Here is a 21155-nt window from a genome sequence, read left to right as displayed (position 1 = left end):
AGTCAAAGCAGTAGAGAAATCCTTGGACATAGAGTTTGATACATTCAATACGAAAACGGTGGCTTTCTTGTTGGCCATGCTGATAGAATGGTATGATGGGTAAAGAAGAAAAAGCAATCAAAAACACCGGCCTTCAAAATGTACATGGCAAGTTTTATACAAACGCATTAACATTGGAAAACCAGCTCGGCACTGGGTCGAGTCGAAGAAGTATTGATTCTTCACAGGCTATGCTCTGCAGCCTATGAAAGTTTGAGTTTATTGATACATGTGAATAGTTAAAAGATTATTGATTGGTAATACATAGAGGCTTTTTTGATTATACTAGTATGGATATGAAAAGTTAGACGCCGAGCCATTTGCGACCCATGTTGAAGACGCTTTGAACATTGACACCATCATTATTATTTACATTGGATGGTTCGTCGTCCGTGTTGGTATCATCTTGATAGTAACTTGGTGTCAAGTTATTTTGGTCTGTGAAATAGCTGAATGGGTGTTGTTCAGATACGAAGGGGGTATTATCCACTAGAGATGGAATATGAAGTTCACCACCAGATGAGTAGCGTCTGGCTATGGATGAGTGTGCGATTGAATGACTGTGCATGTTGTTGTGGTTGGCTGTATTTTCATATACATCTAATGCTTCAGAGGCAACAGAGTCGAGGTCAGAAATAGAATGACTAATACAAAAGGATCAGATAACCTGATACAGTGTAATGTGCTTAAAGTGACATATAACCTTTTACCTTTCTCTTGGCTCTTCATGATGCAAGGTATGAAGAGTTGTTCTGTCGCATTCCTCATCGGCATCTTGAGTGTCATTTGTCTCTAGCTGGGATGCTTGAGGTCGAATGTGTATAATGTTGTTCTTGATGAAAGCTAGTTTCTCAGTCAAATCATCCAATTTATCACTCAATAAAGCTTGTGCTGCCTCCACAGATACTAATGGCTTCTGCTGTGTTGAGGAAGAGGAGGATGGCTCCAGATGTTGCACTGGCACTACTCTTTCCTCGTAGTCTTCATAGCTATCAAAGTTGATGTTTGGTATTGTTCGAGCTGCATAAAATTCCCGTGGGGGTGGTGGTGCTTGCATTTCCTGTTCAATTGGACCTTGGACATGTCCTTGATACAGTTCTTCGCCATATTGATCCATCACCTGTTCATGATAGTATCATCAATTATTTCATCATCAGACATTTTTCTCCTGCTGCTATAAATTATATACCTGGCTACTATGTCTATTGTATGCTAAATTTGCAATTTGATCATCTCCGAGAAATTCAGCATCATCATTGTAATACTCCTCAAGGTAATGCTGATCTGCAATGCTGTATCCTGTAACATCGCCTTCCTCAGCATCTGTCTCCATCACAGCAGATCGTTCCCGTCGGCTCTTTTTCTTTTTATGTGATTTCTTCTTTTTTAAACTGGATGTACCAAATGGGTTTCTGGTTACGAATTGAGGCAAGTCGTTCTGGCCTCCCAAAACGGATTCAAATTCCCAGTCTCTTGGATTATCCAAATAGTTTTGAAGCGCTTCTCCTCTGTACAGTGTTTGATCATTGTAGTAAGGCGGATCGATCAATGGGTCATCATCTTCTAATTGAATGCCTTTGCTCTTGAAGCAACAGCAAAATTGTGATGCTGATGGAATGTAGTTTCTCCAAGTTAAATCAAATGCATGCAATTCATCGCCTACGAATGATTGTCGGTGCTGTTGCTTTTTCTTGTTGGGCAGACAAGGAAGCGACATCTCCAGTTGATGAATAAAAAGTTGCAGGAGAAAAAAAAAGTAGAGAGAAAGAAGGAAAGAGAGAAGAGAATAGAGAATAGAGAATACTAATAAAGATTAAATTATCACATGGTATCCATCTTGGGTATATAAAATATCACTCTTTTCCCTAGGAACCCGGAGTTGCAAAGGTACCACGAGCTGTAGGTTACATTTTGGTCCCCCAAAATGTTGCCTAAAGGGTATTTTTAAGCTCTTTTTCGTTCAATAAAAAAGGAACGAAATCAGGCAGGAAAGAGGGATGAATAGGTCAAGCATTTGCTATGCTTCATATACCACATTGGACGAGTGTTTCTTGGAAGGTGTTGGCTTATTGACATCTTGCGCAAATGCATCTTTCTCAAGTAAAGAACAAAGCCTTGTAAATGTATACTTTCCCACATGGCCATTTATGATCAAAGCGCTAATACCTCATGAGTAATGTGCATTATAAATACAGGTTATTACTCTTTGAATTCTGCTAGTTTTTGTCAGTTAAAAATCGAGCTATGTAGCATGTCCAGTGTCTTTGATTATTCGTTGCACGCTTCAACAGTAAAGTATTTTCGCTATCATACAAAAAAAGCCTATTTCTGTGTTGTGTAGGCATGGCAATAAAGCTGCATCTGTGTCATGATTATACAAGCAAATACAACAAAATATCCTAGATGAAGTTTCTTGCAACACAGCAAAAATGAATGAAGCAATCAGACAAATCTATCAGGCGAATTTAAGCAAGAATGTTTGTGTAAAGAAAAGGTTATGATTTTTCAAATTCTTCATCCAAAAAATATAAATTTTTGGCGAGATCTAGTGCTTCATCTATGCAACAGATGTAAGTGATAGCAAGTTCAATAGCCAACATATTAGTTTTCCTCTGCTAACACCTAAAGTAACATCCAAAACAGTAGGCTTACTCTTGATCCAGTGTCATTTTAACAGTTACGACATTTGACAGACAAATAACCATTTCCACTCTGTTATCACGAACAAAATTTGCCTTACCCTGACACAATAATGTCGCTACTGACCAGGTTCACTTTAGAAGCTGGATTTGCTCATTGTTGAAAGTTCTAAGAGGCCTATTGCAGAAAAGTGCGCATATTATGTAAAAATGTGAAGACTCTACAAGCAAAATGGCTTTTGGCATTTTACGTAAGTATGAATAACCCTGTCTATATCTTTTTGACAAAACTTACAAGGCACAAGCAAAAATGACACTAGGGGTAATCGAGGAGAATCATATGCTTGGTCCGGTAGAAGTAGTAATACCTACTAGAATTTAACATTTCCATATGTAATACACTTAATTGGCCATCCTTACTCACATAAAATTCTACGACTGATGCCAAGTCTAATAATTATTACACATCATATTACTTTTGAATAAAGATGAATTGTAATTGTTGCGACTATTTGGATACTAGTTTATTACAAATACAAAATTATAATACATGACAGATCAATAGGAAATCAATTAGTTGTAGCCCATCGTTGTTTCAATCCCTGAGCCAATCAGATTGCTTGAAAACTCCGCTGACCTAAAAAAAATTTGCGAGGGTTTCCCCCTGTTTTGATGTGAGGCAAAATTTTAAGCGCCGCTATAATAGCAATATAGCTGCTGCTATCATCAAACTTCCCCCAGGTGCTAGAGCGTGCCTTACTTACACCACCTAGCTTTAGATTCTGGCGTTGAGACTCTCAATCATCACTAAAGTAAGTAGTGATAACCAAGTGGAGACAGCCTATCTACCTCCTAGCCTCGGATAGAGTCTTGTTGAGCTTCAGGGATAGGCACATCCACACAACGTAAAAAAAAGGTATGCTTCAAAGAAACATAAAAATAATAAAGGAAAGAATAAAAGAACATACTACTATAGGTGTATGGTAGTACATGGGCAAAAAATGGATACTCACACAAAGTGATTCAAAGAAAAGTATAAGTACAACATCAGAGATGCTCAAAAGAGCTCGTTGTTGCAACAAAATTGCATACACGAGCAAAATGCATGGTAATAGTCGAATGTAAAGTAACGCAAACACACAAAACTGCAAAAGCAATGGTGGTATAAATTTGCACTGCAACATAATGACTAACGTTGTCTCATGTGAAGCCACAGAGGCAACGTAACCAGCGAAAGAAGAAGAAAGCGCAACAAAGTAAATATCATGATAAAATGCATTATCACGAGAAAGGAAGCAATAATACAAACGTTCAAAGAAGTTTTATATCATTCCGACCAGAAGAAAGAAGATACTTACCACTTACCACCACTACAGATAGGCCAGAGGATACGCAATCACCAGATATAGACCAGAGAAAAAGCATGCACCAGACACAGTACACCAGAGAAGACCATATTAGCAACAGCAGCAGCAACACCAGCACCATGGAAAAACCAGAGAACAAACGACACCAGAGACCAGACAAAGACCAAACAACAAGCAGCACCAGCAGAGACCAGACAAAGACCAAGAAGCAGACAGCAGAGACAGCAGAAACGGAATGGCAGCAGCACCCACGTCAAACAAGCAAAAAAAATTATCAAAACCTAACAAACAAATTCAGTTAGTACTGATTCTGCGTCTTCCAGTGCTCGTTTATCGAATGGTATCTACTAAATCCCTCTTCAAAGAGGCAGTGTCAAGTTCTTTTAGCAATACAAGGCAGTGTGATCAGAAGTTGGAGTGTTATTATCATTCAAACGGTTTCCAAACCAACATGGTTTGATACTAAACGCGTTTTGCAAAAGGAAAAAAAAAACGGGATATAGAAAAATGAGAGGGCGTCCTATCCGACGTCACGGCTAGTAAATTTGGCCTCAGTCTTCTGCCACAGCAGCTGTCGCTGCGGCACTCAAATTTGGGTTTGTGCAGTTGTCATTTTTGTGTTCAAATTTGGATTGATCTGACATCCTTTAAACGTTTTTGCTAAATTTGACTATGAAAATTGTCATTGTTATACTTTACTTTCTATTGCGTTTATAAAGAGTCATTAAAAGCGCATCGAATGATGCTGGTTACATTTAGTTTTTAGACTGAAAATAATGAGCAATTTTCAAAAATATGAAAACAGGTTTTCTGTGAATATGTCAAAATTTAGCATATACAAGCCTCATAGAAAGGGTTTCCACTGTTGCATTCCATCTTTACGATCAATTTGATCTGATATGTATCATAAGAAAAGTCTTCATTTTTTGAGGTGAAAAACGCGATCGTTTGGTTTTCAAGAATTTTCCCTTGCTAATACACATGAAAAATATGCGAATTTTCATGGATTTGCAATGACCCAAAGAAATTTGAGATAAAGCATCAGGAAGTAAAGCGTGGCCAAAAGGAGGCGTGTGGTACTATTCCAAGCCCTCAAAACGCTTTGTGGCATGAGTTATTCGTGCTTGAAAATGACTAGATTTGAGCAGAATTCGACCTAAAACGAAGGGGGTAGTCGGTTGCATTGCCAGAAGAGTAAGTCTATTACGCTTGCGGAATACATCTACTATGATCTGCATTCCGACAGTTCATCCAGTTACCAGATTTAGATATAAACTGTATGTACACTGGATTAGATGTACGATATCGATTTATACTATAAGAAGATATTATGGACTTCAGATACGCTAGTACTATAAGATTCATACTATATAAGATATAGGCTATAGATGGCACCACGGACATGGATGGCGCTATAGACTTATACTTGTATTCCGGCATAGACTACGGATGTTTGCCATATCTGGATAAGCACCAAGATTAATGCAATACGAGCTTGTTGCTTCAGATGTGCACTTTATGATCCACGCTATAAGACACATGCTTATATCCGTGATAATAGCTACAGATACTTTATGTACTACAGACTTGTGCTATATATGAGACATGCTATAGACATGCATACGATATGCTATAGACATGCCATATATTCAGATACATGCTAAAGATGTATGCTCAGCGATATACACTCAGATATGTACTATTGATATAGACTAAGGAGATTGTACCTATCGGATACATGCTACTAGATCGATATTAATTATCCTTATAGAAAGGATAGATCAGGGCACTTTGGATGAGAGTCTAATTATTCATCCAGGCAAAGCTAAATCATGATTATTAGCTTGCTGGAGTTGTCTTTTAGCATGATTAGACATTAGTTGATCTGAGTTGACTTATTTGTCAATCTGATTAATAGAACTTTTATCCATTGTTATAGTATATAAGAAGGATCATCTACCTGGCCAGTAGAGAGACTTCAGTTTACTTTACACCTGTCAGTTTGATAATAAAATATACCTTTATCAAGTTGACATTACTGTTTTTTTTTATTCTTTTTTTCCGTGAATTTTAGTCTATAAAGCCTCAAATTCCACACTGTCATGTATTATAATTTTGTATTTGTAATAAAAAGAGTATCAAAATAGATCCGATTTATATTTTTCTTTATTCAAAAGTAAGACAAGATGCAAGTATTCATCACACAGTTTTATGCGAAGGATTTTCATTAATAAATTCAATATGTGAGGAAAGCCGTATTGGTACAGTAACATATTACGTGCAGTGAAGCCAGTTTTAATGGATTCGACAAATCAAATATGTCAATAATAAAATACAATAGAAATCAGCTGTAGTTTATTTGTGTATAGAGTGAACTGAAGATCCTGGAATTGAGCAAAAAAAAAAGAAGAGTAGTTATGTACGTATGTAACTGGCTTGTAGGGTGATTGATGATAGAAAGCAATAGGTGCTGCTGCTACGGTGATATCTGGCAAATGCTGTTGATGTTTGATTTAACGTAGTAATTAATGCAAGAGCGCTAGCCATAAGTGTCGCTTTGAGTATTTTTGGTGGTCTTGGATGAGCTATTGCCTCAACATGATTTGATGTAGCCTTGACAGTTTAAGGTGTGATGTTTGTTATTGAAGTGTAAAGCCATTTATCTATAGTACTGTGTCACTACGGCATTAGGGCATAGTTATCATATTTGAATATGTTTTTTGTTGGCTTGATTTTGTTTGGACAAAGATAGCGTCCCTTATTACGACCATCATGAGTGTGATTGAATTCACTACTACTGTGATCAAGAGTGATTCATTCACTCGACGATGTGCGAGATAAGTATGCATCTTTACTTTAGTATGTTCAAATAGTTGTTTTTTATACATTTGAGCGCTTTACTAATAGATTTAAATAGCATGAATTTGCACCAATGTCGATCTGCTACTTAATTTAAAGGCTATATTTGATAAAGGTAGCATATTTGGCGTACCATTTGAGCCACCCGCTAAAACAGCAGTATTTTAAATATGAATAGCCCAGATTTCATGCTGCTCTGAATCAGGATCCGTGGGTATCTGGAATCGTTCGACTTCCAAATATGCGATTCTGATGGTAACACTGTCTTCTTGCTAAAGTAAACTTAATGAGAACTTAAAGAATTCAATGATACCAATTTTAAGTGCATTGGTCTAAGATATTAGACTGATATTTGATAAGATAGTTTTACGTTTTTTGACAGTTTTCAAGAGATTAGTCAGTTCTGTCATCAAGATATTGATTCTAGCATTACTCAATATTGTACCTCCAGCTCTTGGCGCTTGAGCGTTTAGATCCATCAAGACCAGAGCAAGTGCACTCTCATTTAAATGACTGGTGAGTCATCCAAAGGACGACATGTAATTATCAAGCTTGACTCTTTTCTTCATTTCCAGAAATAACATGAAGCTCATATCTTAATGGGGGCCTGGTGACTTTTTCAAGGTTCGGTGAGTTGTCCATGATTGAAACTTTCAAAGCAGGATATCTGAAAGGCTTAAAATACAACATCAAGTATTCAGAGCAGTAAGAATTGAACTTGATTTCACAAAGCTATCCATACGTTTGTAAAAGCCCAAACCTGATTTGCTTTGGTAAAAGTATATGTGATCGTGTCATGATCAGCAAGAGATTCTTCACCTTTAAAAAGATGATCTACAATATGAGTGCAATTGTAAATGCTGCCTGATCCTCCGCAATAGTATCGAAACGTCTTATGCGGTTGATTATGTGCGTGACATTATGCCATATAACGACTCGAAACAAAGTTGTACGAATGCATTTGTAGAGATTTAATCCTCTGGATACAACTTAGCATCAGATTCTTTCACTTCAAACCCGTGACTGGGCGGATAATGACAATCTTATTACAAATCTTGAATGCAAACACTGGGAATTGAAAAAGAGAAAGAATCGGCATCAATACCCTCATCACTCTTTCCTGCAATACTACTATAAATAAAGAAAAATGGCTTCAATCACTGTTCCCATCACCAACACTGGCTCAGATGAGCCCATTCTGGACAATGGTCAAGGTGTCATTGATCCCGATGTCTACTTTCAAATAAATGAACCTCCTGCCGATTTACCAGAGTTCGAATCAAAATTAAACGCGTTCGTTGACTATCACAAGGAGCTTGGAAGCAAAGTTGTATTCATCACCGTAAGTCTAATTGGTATTTGTCTGTTATGAGCTCTTGTTAAATATGTCTTCTGATAGAGTGGTGGAACTACAGTGCCTCTGGAAAACCAGACGGTTCGTTTTATTGACAACTTTAGCAATGGCACCCGTGGCGCTACTTCTGCCGAGTATTTCTTGGAAGCAGGATATGCCGTGGTGTTCATGCATCGTCAAAACAGTATTCAGCCTTACAACCGTCATTATACACACTCAAATATGGGATTTTTGGACTATCTAGAGCCCAAAGAAAATGGCTCAGTGCAAGGTATTTTATCACTCTGTGAGTATTTGAAGGAGGAGGGGGAGGGATACTAAGTTGAGGATTCTGTATAGTTCTTGCACAATATGCTACCAAGATGCATAAACTTTTGACGAAATACAACCAAGCCAAGGACAACAATCGAATCTTGATGCTTGATTTTGTTACACTTCCTGAATATTTATTCAAGCTTCAATTAGGATCAAGAATATTAGCTCGTTTGGAGACAAGGGCCATGTATTACCTTGCTGCAGCTGTCAGCGATTTCTTTATTCCATCACAAAAAATGGCAGAGCACAAGATTCAATCCCGTGATGGTGGTTTGACATTGACCTTGGATCAAGTGCCCAAATTCTTGAAGCCACTCGTCAGTAACTGGGCAACCAAGGGGCTGATTGTGTCATTCAAGCTTGAAACCGATAACAACTTGCTCGTTCCTAAAGCCAGACAAGCACTCACTCGCTATGGCCATCAGGTTGTCATTGGCAACATGCTCAAGACCCGCAAGCAAACAGTGACATTTATTACTCAACACAGTGAGAAAGTGCTATCACTCACACCACAACAGATGGAAAATGGTATTGAAATTGAAAGTGAAATCATCCCCGAACTGGTGCGAATTCATCAAAACTGGATCGACTCTGGCAAAACCGACTAGAAACAAGCATCATCCTAGAGCGTTATAGTGTTTATATCTTTTTTTTTATATAATTAAAATGTATATGTTATATGTATGTATGAAGAGAAAAAAAGAAAGCAGGGAGGAGAGGAGGAGCGAAAGAGAGAAAAAATGTACAATTTTGCTTAGATGTGAAAGAGAAGCATTAAAACCTTAAATTAAATTTCTATCGTTTGAATGAAGATGTAAAGCCAAAGTTAGGCTCTTCCATCTTTTCGCGACGAGGCGATTTGAGTCTGACCTCTGTCATCAAAGGGATATGGCTACAAAAGAACAATGATCAGTATACATCCTTTGAAAAAAGTGCATCCATGAACTTACTCTGAAGGGAAGTGAGGATTAGGGAATCCAACCACTTTGTCGAGATAATCTTGGCTGACACCGCCCAACAAGGACATGACGTCTAATGTATTACTGGTATACCATATATAATCCAAAGTGCCCTTATACCCAGGAGTATAGTTTGTAACATCTAATTCACCCACTTGACTGTAACTACTCTTTAAAGCCAATTTGTGTGATATGCCCTCCGAAGTGAAGGATCCGTATGAATGGTTTCCAAATTCAGGATGATCCTTGGCCAAGGTGCCCTTTGAAAGCAGTTCATAAACACCTGATTCAGGCACGGAATTGAAATCACCACAGATGATTGTTGGCAGCATGTTGATGGACTCATAGGTTGGCCCTGCTGATCCAGGTGCAGGCGACAGATGCTTGCTGGCAAAATTCTCAATCTCTTCCATCATCATGCCCACTTGCACCAGCTTGACATCTGCAAACTGTGGATCCCAAAAGATGTGTGAATTCACGACCAAGATACGAGCTAGTGTTTCCTTGTTCTCGAGGATAACCATGACAGCAATGTTGTCCTTTGTCATGACACGATTGTAGATATCGTCGCTTTGTTTGAAATCAGATCGTTGAAGCGCCCTCTGATTGTATTCCAAAATGTGATGTTCAATGAGGTTATACTTGGATGCCTTGTAAAAGATGGCACAACCATCCACTTCTCGTCTTTCGTTTGCAGCCATTGTCTTTGCACGGGTCTTTGGAAAGAATACGCCATCATAGTCACCACGCTCCTTGAAAGCGTCACCCAAAGCACCTTCATACTGCTTCATGGCAATTTCCTGCAAACAGGCAATATCGGCATTGTAACTGAGAACCTCTGAGATGATCAGCTCTTTGCGATAGTCCCAATTCAAAGCCCATGAGGGCGTATAACCATAGGCTTGGCTAGTTGCATACTTTTGGCAGAGAATGTTGTAGCACAATACTGTGAACTTGTCTATGGTAATTATAAGATTAGGCTTTGGCTTGTGTGTGTGTATGTGTCGTCATGTCCTAAATACCGGGATCGTTTTCTGTAGTGTCGTTTTCAATAGTGATCCATTCGCGATGAGGTGGTGGTAAGCCAACTATTACAAGCAGGTGGTTCAGTTGCTGTATGCGCATTCCATTTCAAAAGGGGGGGGGGGCCTACCTGGTGCATTTTCTCTCAACGACATGATGACAGCCTGCGTCCCTTCTTTCATCAAAATGTTCTTTATATCCGACTGAATAGGATTTCCCTCCAAGCCCAACATTTCCAACTGATACAACATGCCCAACTCGTTCGGTAAACTGGTGATGTTATTGTCAAATAAGAGCAGATCACGCAAATTGACAAGCAGGCCTAATTCAGGTGGTAATGCAGATAGTTTGTTGCCTGAGCAATCCAATGTTCTCAGATTAACGAGCTTGGCAATGTCACTGGTGAGTTTAGTGAGGTTATTGTGGTTCATGTAGAGCACGGTCAAGAATTTGTATGAGCAGAGGGTGGGTGAGATCTGCTTCAATCCCATACCGCCAATGTCCAACGTAGTCCAGGTCTGTTTTTCGCTCGAGTTGCTGCTGGATGTGTTTATATTGTCGGTGCGGTTAAAGATCTTGTTGGGATTGTTGGGATCCGTGATAGTTACAGTGGAAGCGACAGGTGTGGAGCGAGCCATAGCAGCGGCCGTGCGAGCATGATGGTGAGGCGAGGATGACTGACGCGAGTTTTGTGCGTAGGTGAGTTGACGTGTGACATGGACAGTGTTGCTGCTATCAGACATGATGGTGCTTGTCTGCTTTTGCTGCTGCTGCTGCTGCTGCTGCTGCTGCTGAGGCTGTTGCGATTGCGATTGCTGTTGCTGTGGATAGCGACTGAACCCGTTGCTAGCATAAAGTGGCATCGTGTGATACACAGAAGGAGAGGACGCTCCCGAGTTGTTCTGAGGGGACGCGCCATTGTTGTAGAATTGCTGCTGCTGTTGCAGATGCCCCTGAAGAGGAGGATATCCAGCATTGCCATTCATAGTTGGATCTTTTTCTTTGTCAAAGGACATGGATGATTTCTTTTCAAGGATTTCTCTATTGATTTGGGATGGACGTGAAAAGCTTTAGCCATGTATTTCGAGATGCAAGCGTCTGTTATTTTTTCGTGATTTGTGTTGCGTCTTGTACTATATAACACGTTCTTTTTTGTTGCCTCTTCTTTCCTTTTATTTGTATCAAAATGTGTAGCAATAAACTTGGATTACGATTGCTGTGTTCCCCAGGTATCGAAGGATAATGAAAAAAAAGCCCTCACCCGACTTTGTGACTGGATCGCAACAGCATGCTTGCTTCCTCGATGCATTGCTTCTCTTTCACTCTTCTGCATGTACACTATGGGCGATGGGTATCGACTCCTCACAACCTATCCAACATCCCCAGCTCTTGAAGGGGCATTACAGGGATGCTTACAGCAAGTGGATGATCATTAATTCGGTCAACAAGAAAGCATCGGAGGCTATCCATCTCCAATGTCTCCTATACTGTCTGGACGATTGGGCCCGAGACGCCATCATTTATTATAATTTAGCTTTGCTACTCGTTTGTTTCTCCTTGAGGTACAGCTCACGCAACTCTTTTCTCAAAATTTTACCAGAGACACTCTTGGGTACGACATCAATCAACTGTATACCGCCTCTCAGTCTCTTGTAATGGATAACCTTTTCATCAATGAAACTGTGGATCTGCTTGATAGCTTCCTGTTCTTCCAAAGCTTTGCCCGCCGGGGATAGGGAAATATATGCTCTCGGAATCTCTGTCTGTCTCTTTTCATCAAAGATGCCAATCACAGCAGCATCAGACACGAGAGGGCATTTAAGCAATGTATCCTCTAGTTCAGCAGGCGCAATTTGATAGGCATTGAACTTGATCAATTCCTTGCAACGATCCACGATGAACCAGTTACCAAGTTTATCGACATAGCCAACGTCGCCCGTGTGCAGATATCCGTTGCTATCAATCGTTTCAGCAGTAGCTTTTGGGTTGTCAAGATACCCAAGCATGACGATGGGCCCTTTGATGCAGATTTCTCCACGCTCACCAGCAGGTAAATCTACATTGTATTTAGCCAAAAGGCCTCAGTGGTCTACTACATACACTGCGTACCTTTGCCATCCTCATCAACCACTTTGGCATCAATGCCACCAATCATTCGCCCAACAGATCCAGGCATGTAGGTTTCTGGAGTTTGCGCTGTCAACACCGAAGCCACTTCTGTCATTCCGTAGCCCTTGACGTGCTTGTTAGCAAACAAGTCCTGATTTGACTAAAATAACAAAAACTTACTTGCAACACAGGCTTCTGGAATTTTTTTGTGATAGCATCTGCCATTGCGAGAGATACAGGAGCTGCTCCAACATGAAAAGCCCCCACATGAGAGAAATCATACTTGTCGACAATGTGAGGCGAGTTGAGCAGATGCAAAAGCATAGGTGGAACAACGACGACAGTAGTTACTTTGTGTTTGTCAATCATTTGACACATCTTTTCCAGATCATATTGAGCCATGAGGACAGTCGTTCTTCCTTCAAAAAGAGACATGTTGATGAATCGGAATAGACCCAGAATATGGAACAGAGGCACAATGGCGAGCAAGCAGCCATCACTTTGCAGTGCATTGCTAGCTTGTGTCAATTGATTCAGTTCCACAGCATTGGCAATAAAGTTGTGGTGGCTAGAGGCATGTCAGTCTCAGGCGTCATCAGTGAAAATGGGAGCATTCTTACCTGATCTTGACACCTTTCGGAGGGCCTGAATGATAACAACCGGGTAGTTAGTAGCACTTTGAGAGGGAAAGAGAGAGAGAGAGATTGGCATTGCACTTACCTGTGGTGCCACTGGAGAAACAGAGATAGGCAAGTGTATTTCTGCATTCTGCGGCCGTGTATTTGATGGGATCAGCTTCTTCGGTTGAATTAGCTATCATTGCCTTCCAGTGCTTTGCTCTTTTTTTGGGATCATCGTTGATACACCATACATTGGATGCTGGGATACCCACTAGCTTGGCTGCCTCCAGTGCAGTGTCCAAATTAAATGAGTGGGCAATGAGGTATTTGGCCTTTGACATGATGAGAAGCTTCTCCAATTCTTGAACATTGAACGCCGGGTTTGTGGGACTGACATGTCCACCTAGAATAGTGCGTTTAGTGCCCTCTTTTGAAAGTGCTGGGAAGAGATGAGCAAGTACCTGAGGCCAACACACTCAGGAAGATGGGAGGAACACCGAGCTACATTGAATGGTATATTAGTTGGCGATATCGATCTACATGGCATGTTCTGACTTACATGGTTTGGGCTGTAAACGCAAACACAATCACCTCGCTGCAGGCCAATTCTTTGAAATCCGGCAGTTGCTTGACGGATCAATGTCTTTAGCTCACCGTAGGATACAGTTTCATCTGTGTTGGCATCAATGTAGACCGGTTTCTCATCAGATATACCTCCGTTATTGCTCAATACTACGTCAACCAGATTAGTAAATTTGTATGTATTTTCTTTGAATACCATGGTAGATGGAAAACCAAAAGAGAAGCAACTAACTGTGTGGGTAGATGTACATATCATATATAGGTTCCAAAAGAAAAAAAAAAAAAAAAAACCTGTTTAAGGGGTAAACACGATGATGCGGCGCAATCGTTTTCCCTTTGTATCCTGATACACAAGCTAGTGCATTACAGGATATTTCCCACAACACGGCTCAAGATCACACATTTAATAAGCTCAACTATCGGGCCCATCATTCAATCTGCTAAGCTGAAAAGGTACAATTTCATCTTGTAGAGCTACGGTACTTGATGCAAGTTAGATGGAGAGGCTTTACGGGTTAAAGAATGCACCTTCTAGCTTAACAGATTGGATCAATAGATTGAACCTGAACTTAATGCCATCTTTATTACAACATTTGCCTCGCAGTCTATAGCAATCCGATACTGCGCTATAGACAATCGCTATTGCCATGCCGGCATGCTCTTCACATTTATCTAGCTCGCATCAATGGCATTGTAGCATAGATATCCCATCAAATCTTGACAATCCATGTAAGGTACGCAATCCTTTCATGCGACAATCCATTTGCTATTATACAATCCAAATTCCTTTTCTCGTTAGAAGAAACTAGCCTTTATGAATGGTTTGCATTGAAATCCTGCAAGTAAAGTCAACTAGACATTCCTTACAAAATGTACACAGCATCCAGGACAGAACATATCATTCAAGACTTGCTAATAGAGACATTGCGGATCAATGTGATCCTCTAGCCGAGAAGATATCACTCCTACAAACGGCATTGATATACAATTCAGATAGAAAAGTATCTAGTACATGGCCCACAGTTCTTTATACTAGAAAGAAGCTCGACAGAAACCATCATGTTGCATAATACAACTGCCAAAGATGTCTAAACCAATGCTCGCTGATGTTGAAAACGTATGACGTGGACTGCAAGAAACGTAGGCAAACGTAATCTAAATGTTCAGTAGTAAAAAAAAAAAAGTAATACGCATCCATTGCCCCTCTTCTTCTTCTTCATTCACTGTAGAATTATATAAAAACAACAAAATACCAACATGTCAGACGGAAGATTAGAGAAAATGGATAAGGATTTCAGTCCTCAAGTCGATGCCCTGTTACCTGAAACTGAGGGCTTGGCCAAGGTAAGGAATCATTCGCCCTGTTAGAGTTCTATGACGCGTTCATTGACATATGCTTCATTATCGTAGCAAGGAAAGTTGAATGAGGCCTTGGAAAAGTTATTGTCTCTTGAAAAGCAAGCTAGAAATGTAAAAACTATCAGCATTCAGCATCTCACCATGTATAGGCCATTAACATTCGAGATTATAGGCTGCTGATCAAGCATCCACAGGCCGTATCCTTGTCCAGGTTGTCACTTTATGCTACCAAGCCAAGGATTGGAAGCTCTTGAACGAGCAAATTGTCTTGTTGTCCAAGAAGCATGGTCAACTCAAGGCTGTAAGTGTGATGGGATGTTGTTGGAGAGAGTGTAGCGCTCATCCGTCTATTGTGTAGGCTACCTCAAAGATGATCCAAGAAGCAATGACATACCTCGACTCAACACCCGATATGGATACAAAGCTTGAACTGATCGATACACTTCGTACTGTCACTGATGGCAAGATTTATGTTGAAGTTGAACGTGCACGTATCACCCGTCTGTTAGCAAAGATCCGTGAAGACGAAGGAAAGACAACTGAAGCTGCCGATATCCTTCAAGAGCTTCAAGTAGAAACATTCGGCTCAATGGACAAACGTGAAAAAGTTGATTTCATTTTGGAGCAAATGAGACTCTGCTTGGCCAAGTCTGATTACATTAGAACTCAAATCATCTCCAAGAAGATCAACACCAAGTTCTTCCAAGACAAAGAGAACGAAGACCTCAAGCTTAGATTCTATGATTTGATGATTCAACACGCTTTGCACGAGGACCAATACTTGAACGTTCACAAATTCTACAAGCAAATCTACGACTCAGAATCCATCCAAGAGGATGAAGCCAAATGGAAGGAGGCACTTCAAAATGCAGTTTTATTCGTTGTATTGGCACCCTACGACAATGAACAATCCGATTTACTCAACAGAATCTACCGAGATGTCAAATTAGCACAAATCCCTCAATACCAAGAAATCGCCAAATGCTTTGTCACCAGTGAATTGATGCGTTGGTCTGAAATCGAGTCAACTTATGGCCAATTATTGAATCAATCAGCGGCATTCAGCAGCGCTACTGAGGATGGACAAAAGAGACTAAAGGAGCTTCACAATCGTGTGGTCGAGCACAACATCCGTGTCATTGCCAAATACTACACTCGCGTATCCACAAAGAGATTGACTCAATTACTTGATCTGAACGAAAAGGACGCTGAAGAGTTTTTGTCCAAACTAGTTGTATCCAAGACAATTTATGCTCGTATTGATCGTTCTGCTGGTGTCGTTAATTTCCAAACCAAGAAGGATGCCAACGAGATTTTGAACAACTGGTCCAATGACATTAACTCTTTATTGAACTTGATTGAAAAGACATGTCATTTAATTTCAAAGGAGGTAAGTGTCGTATGTGTGTGTAAAAGCTGTGTAAGATATTGATACAACTTTATCGTAGGAAATGGTTCATAGCATAGCCAAGGTCAAATAAGCTTATAAATAAAAATCGTACATATATTTTCTGATATAATGTGAAGGTTTATTTGTATTTCAATACCAAGACATGCTTGTTTCAGGAGGACTTCCATCGTACAGGAATCTTGAAGAATTGTTGCAGCGTCTTCTTGTCATGTACAGACAATTCGGGTGCTGGCAATGCACCGCCTCGCAAGTTGGTTTGAATGGAAGGATGGATATATCGTGGTGCCTTCAATTTGGAGTCTCTTTCTTGACGCAATTTCTGATATTCTTCCAGAGAAACAGATTCATTGATCATCTTGTTGAACTTTTTGTGCTTTTCGAGGCTAGCGACCACACGGTACTAATACGAAATGGATGAGTAAGAAAAAAAAAAGAGTGTGCGCATCAGATGCAAGTCGAGACTTACTGGGCGGTCTGCAGGTGGGTAATCATGACCAACGTAGATTCTTGTATCATCAGGCCAGCTAGCATACATCTTGTGGATGCTACGATACATTGTCTTAGCACTGCCTCCTGGGAAATCACAACGCGCAGTTCCTATATCAGGCTAAAATTTTAAAGTTTAGACAAATTCCATGTCAACGCATCTTGGTGTGATGGTTACCATAAATAAAGTATCGCCCACGAATGCAGCATCACCAATACGATACGACATACACGCAGGTGTATGGCCAGGTGTGGCCAGGACGCTGCATTGGATGTTCTTGCCCAAAGTCCATTGAATACCCTCAGAGATTAGCTTGTCAAATTGCTCACCAGTAGGCTTCAGTTCATCCCGAGTCAGGTTGTACTTTTCACCGAATACTTGTTGCACTTGAGTTACATCCTTGCCCATCCAGAATTCAGGCTTGGAAGGCAGTTCAGCTTTCAGATATTGAGCAGCAGACAAATGGTCCTATTGAAAGGGAAGGAATAAAGTGAGCATTTTAGCTATTGGTAAACATCAATAGAATTTACCGCATGGACGTGGGTGTCGATAATTTTTGAAACATTCAGTTCGTACTTTTCTATGAACTGCATCAATGTCTTTGCCAATAAAGGGTGAACTGTGGATGAAAACGGATCATAGTTTAATACGGGATCCACAATGAAGGCTTCCTTGGTTTCTGTGTAGGTGTGCGAGAATCATGTCAATGTTAGCCATTTCAAATTTATCGTACGTTATAACGTTTTGTGCTACCTAAATCTGTTACCACATATTGAGCTGTTTCTGTCTCTGCATCAAACAGTGTATGGACCCAGGGAGAATGGTTGTTCATAAAGGGTTGGACAGGGCCTTCCCATCCCTTGAGACCTCCATGCAAACTGTACACATCTTCAAATCCAAGTTTCTGGGCAATGATAGCTGCTTCATCACTACGGCGTCCCGACATGCATTGGAATACGATCTGTCATTTTCGTATTAGTATTTCTTGCTCTGTACATGTCAAAACACACAAACACACATACCTTGCCATGCTTGTTCAAATCAGACAGGCCAGCAGCAAACATGACTGGATCCAGTTTGAATGGCACATTCAATGCGCCTTTAATCTTGCCATGCTCTTCAATTTCATGTCGTTCTCGAACATCTACAATGATAAAATCATCATGAGCCTTGGTTTCCTGGGCCGCTAACCAGGAAGACAGTTGATTTGCAGTAACCTGTCTTGCAGTCGTCATGTTGTTGGTTGAATAGAATCGTTTGGTTGTTAAGTTTCTTTTTGTAATGAACCGAAGCATCTTTAATGTGAGCTCTATTTATATTGCAAGAATTAAAAAGAAGAAAGAATTGTATCTAGCATTAGAGATCCAGATTATAAATACAGGAATGCGGGGTTCTCATCCAGTCATACTCAATTGTCCTCGTAAGCATTACGCTGACCAACGTAAAACTACGAATTTCACATTGAACACAGCCTGTGTGTGGGGCAAGCAGCCAGAATTAAAGGATTGGAATTTTCCAAAAAAAAAAAAAAAAAAAAAAAAAAAAGTTTGTGCTAGAATTTCAGTGAGATATCCATGTACTACACAAGGTTGATGTGTTTATTAGGCGTTGCATTGGTTTGCATGTTTATGTGTAAATGAAATATGAACGGAAAACTGTAATTCCTAAATGACAGGTGAAATGTCTACTATGAGGACACTTTTTTTTGCTGGCATTGTTTTCAATTTAGTGAGTAAAAAAAAAAAAAAAAAAAAAAGCTTCTTTTTTTTTTTCAGTTACTATCGATACGACTTATCGACTTGGATGTGTACCATCAGAGCCACTACACTTTTTTTTTTTTTTTTTTTTTTTTTTTTCCCATATCACCATGGATTTGCATGATCAAACACACAAACATAAACAAGATTATATAAGGCGTGATTGGATGTTGAAACGATACAAACGAAATGCTTAAAGAGAGTTGTACAAAAGGGAGGGGGAGATTTCAGGAGATCTTGTTTGCTATAAAAAGGGTCTCTTATTTTGTGCTGCTGTCCTTATCTCACCCATCATCACCACCATCATCATCATCATCACCCACTTATCATCATTATTGTCTATTTTTGTTGGGGGGTTGGAAACACAAATAAATACATATAAGATTTAAAAATGATCTCGTCTGCTTTTTCATTTTCATTTCGTTTCTTTCTTTTACAAATCCTAAGATTTACAATGCGTGATTGGTTAGCCCTTCCTCTCAACACAAATGCTGCTGGATCCTCATCCTCTTCATCGACGTCGTCCGCAAAGCACCAACTCAGCAGCGATGAGGGTATCACGACAGATGAAGATGAATACCGCTACGATATTATCCATGAATCTGCACCTACAGAAGAAGAGCTGGAAGCAACTGAATGTCAACACGATGGCCAAAATGAAGAATTGTCGACGTGGTTATCCATCTTGAATGTGTTTGGTGTTGCAAGCAAGATGAAGAAGAAGAAATCCTCCTCTTCGAGCTCTTCTCTCTCTTCATCCACATCATCGCTTGACATTAAAAAGTCGAGAGAGACTATACCAAAGCCAGAGATTGATGTTGCCATTGAAGAGGAGGAACACCAAGAGGAGTCAGATGTTGGCTTTGACCAAGACCAAGACCAAGACCAAGAACAGGAACAGGAGCCCACACAATTGCAAAGAACACTCTCTTCAAGTAGCATTGCCTCTTCCACTGACACTGACAATTCGACTCCTGCTTCGTCTCAAATTATGAGATCTTCATCTACCCCATCCAAATATTACCACAGAATGACCATGAGCAACACCACCAACGTCAAGGTAAAAATGCTTGGTTGCACACACAAACAGCATCATGGCAAACACCTCATAATCTTCTATTAGATTCGATGGAATCATGGCGGTAAAAAGGTTCAAGTTACTGGCGAGTTTGATAACTGGTCAGGTAAATTAAGTATACACAAGAGAAAAAACTTAAATATACTCACATGATTCCATCATTGCAGTATCGGTTGATATGGTTCAAGATACCGAAGACTCAAATTGTCACGTTGTTGATATTCCAATGGATTTGAGCAAAGATATCGAATACAAATTCATTGTAGATGGAGAATGGCGTTATGCTGATGATTTACCACATCGAACTGATTGGCGTAAGTAGAAGCTGTTGTATAGCTAAACTGTGGAACGTACTCACACTCTGTGATAGGAGGCAATATCAACAATGTAGTGTACAAAAAGGAGAATCCCACTGCCTTGGTAAACGAGTAAACTTTTTTTTTTTTTTTTTTTTTTTTTTTTTTTCTTCTTCTTTTATTACCATCATCAATAAACTCCTGTGGCATACACTACTACGAATACAATGATCAATATAATTAAAATCGAACTGAATCCTATTGACATGATTCGGTTCAGCTTTTGCCATCTGTCTGCCATTTTACCACCTTTTTCTCGTACATGTCTAGGCCAGGCGGATCCTATCCACCATAAAGGAGGAAACAGGAACCCAAACACAAACAGCAATCCACAGATAGAGTAAAATCCATCTTGATCATTTTTGGTCACCCACCAAACATGGCTGTCTTGGCTCTGCTGATCATCTTGACCCTGATAATGATGGTATGGATGTGGTGGCGCTCCTTCTTCTTGTGCTTGTTGCTGTGTGTTGGGTATCGTCTTTTCAATGTCTTTCCAGTCAGGTGCGGGTAGAGTAGAAGAATTTCGAAGTGTGGTAGCTTCAGAGAGTCGATTTTTTAGCAATTTCGCATCACGAGATGTGAACTGTCGATCTATGTAATTTTCAAATTGTGCATCGCCTGGTGTCTGATGCACTACCATAGCAGAAGAGGGAAGGTTTGAGACATGTGCCTTCGTCGCAGTATCAGCTGTAGTTTGCTGCTGCTGCTGCTGCTGCTGTGCTTGTTGTGGGGGCGATATAAGCTGTTCTGTTATCTGTAAGGACCAATCTGGTACACTATCATGTTTATTACTACTATTCATCTATTTGATATGTAAAGAAAGAAAGCGAGACAGAGA

At 40.0% G+C, this 21155-nt stretch overlaps 9 protein-coding genes across 9 annotated transcripts; 4 read left to right on the top strand and 5 right to left on the bottom strand.

The window, feature by feature from the left end:
- Nucleotides 1-343: 343 nt before the first annotated feature.
- ATC70_013551 (uncharacterized protein) lies at nt 344-1756 on the bottom strand (the record flags this gene model as incomplete). The annotated part of the gene is made up of 3 exons (XM_064832715.1): nt 344-683; nt 750-1159; nt 1229-1756. 3 exons carry the CDS (start codon nt 1754-1756, stop codon nt 344-346), a joined length of 1278 nt encoding a protein of 425 aa, XP_064675594.1.
- A 2195-nt stretch (nt 1757-3951) lies between these two features.
- ATC70_013550 (uncharacterized protein) lies at nt 3952-4347 on the top strand (the record flags this gene model as incomplete). Its single annotated transcript, XM_064832714.1, has 1 exon — nt 3952-4347. The coding sequence occupies one exon, from the start codon at nt 3952-3954 to the stop codon at nt 4345-4347; it is 396 nt and encodes a 131-aa protein (XP_064675593.1).
- Nucleotides 4348-8051: 3704 nt separating this feature from the next.
- ATC70_013549 (uncharacterized protein) lies at nt 8052-9181 on the top strand (the record flags this gene model as incomplete). The annotated part of the gene is made up of 3 exons (XM_064832713.1): nt 8052-8246; nt 8304-8529; nt 8598-9181. 3 exons carry the CDS (start codon nt 8052-8054, stop codon nt 9179-9181), a joined length of 1005 nt encoding a protein of 334 aa, XP_064675592.1.
- A 187-nt stretch (nt 9182-9368) lies between these two features.
- ATC70_013548 (uncharacterized protein) lies at nt 9369-11571 on the bottom strand (the record flags this gene model as incomplete). The annotated part of the gene is made up of 4 exons (XM_064832712.1): nt 9369-9465; nt 9524-10490; nt 10555-10620; nt 10686-11571. The coding sequence occupies 4 exons, from the start codon at nt 11569-11571 to the stop codon at nt 9369-9371; spliced, it is 2016 nt and encodes a 671-aa protein (XP_064675591.1).
- Nucleotides 11572-12078: 507 nt separating this feature from the next.
- On the bottom strand, nt 12079-14065 carry ATC70_013547 (uncharacterized protein; the record flags this gene model as incomplete). Its single annotated transcript, XM_064832711.1, has 7 exons — nt 12079-12611; nt 12665-12788; nt 12845-13232; nt 13285-13309; nt 13385-13687; nt 13746-13785; nt 13844-14065. 7 exons carry the CDS (start codon nt 14063-14065, stop codon nt 12079-12081), a joined length of 1635 nt encoding a protein of 544 aa, XP_064675590.1.
- A 1058-nt stretch (nt 14066-15123) lies between these two features.
- ATC70_013546 (uncharacterized protein) lies at nt 15124-16706 on the top strand (the record flags this gene model as incomplete). The annotated part of the gene is made up of 5 exons (XM_064832710.1): nt 15124-15210; nt 15277-15336; nt 15398-15526; nt 15584-16615; nt 16674-16706. 5 exons carry the CDS (start codon nt 15124-15126, stop codon nt 16704-16706), a joined length of 1341 nt encoding a protein of 446 aa, XP_064675589.1.
- Nucleotides 16707-16787: 81 nt separating this feature from the next.
- ATC70_013545 (uncharacterized protein) lies at nt 16788-18358 on the bottom strand (the record flags this gene model as incomplete). Its single annotated transcript, XM_064832709.1, has 6 exons — nt 16788-17036; nt 17103-17243; nt 17301-17591; nt 17654-17802; nt 17877-18084; nt 18146-18358. 6 exons carry the CDS (start codon nt 18356-18358, stop codon nt 16788-16790), a joined length of 1251 nt encoding a protein of 416 aa, XP_064675588.1.
- A 976-nt stretch (nt 18359-19334) lies between these two features.
- On the top strand, nt 19335-20390 carry ATC70_013544 (uncharacterized protein; the record flags this gene model as incomplete). The annotated part of the gene is made up of 4 exons (XM_064832708.1): nt 19335-19940; nt 20004-20064; nt 20126-20272; nt 20329-20390. The coding sequence occupies 4 exons, from the start codon at nt 19335-19337 to the stop codon at nt 20388-20390; spliced, it is 876 nt and encodes a 291-aa protein (XP_064675587.1).
- A 104-nt stretch (nt 20391-20494) lies between these two features.
- Nucleotides 20495-21119, bottom strand: ATC70_013543 (uncharacterized protein; the record flags this gene model as incomplete). The annotated part of the gene is made up of 2 exons (XM_064832707.1): nt 20495-20512; nt 20577-21119. The coding sequence occupies 2 exons, from the start codon at nt 21117-21119 to the stop codon at nt 20495-20497; spliced, it is 561 nt and encodes a 186-aa protein (XP_064675586.1).
- Between the last annotated feature and the right edge of the window lie 36 nt (nt 21120-21155).

The sequence above is a fragment of the Mucor velutinosus genome, assembly GCF_035048745.1.
Source record: "Mucor velutinosus strain NIH1002 chromosome Unknown tig00001577, whole genome shotgun sequence".
NCBI classification, from domain to species: Eukaryota; Fungi; Mucoromycota; class Mucoromycetes; order Mucorales; family Mucoraceae; genus Mucor; species Mucor velutinosus.
Note: the sequence above shows the minus strand (reverse complement) of the source record. Positions and strands in the feature narration are given on the sequence as shown.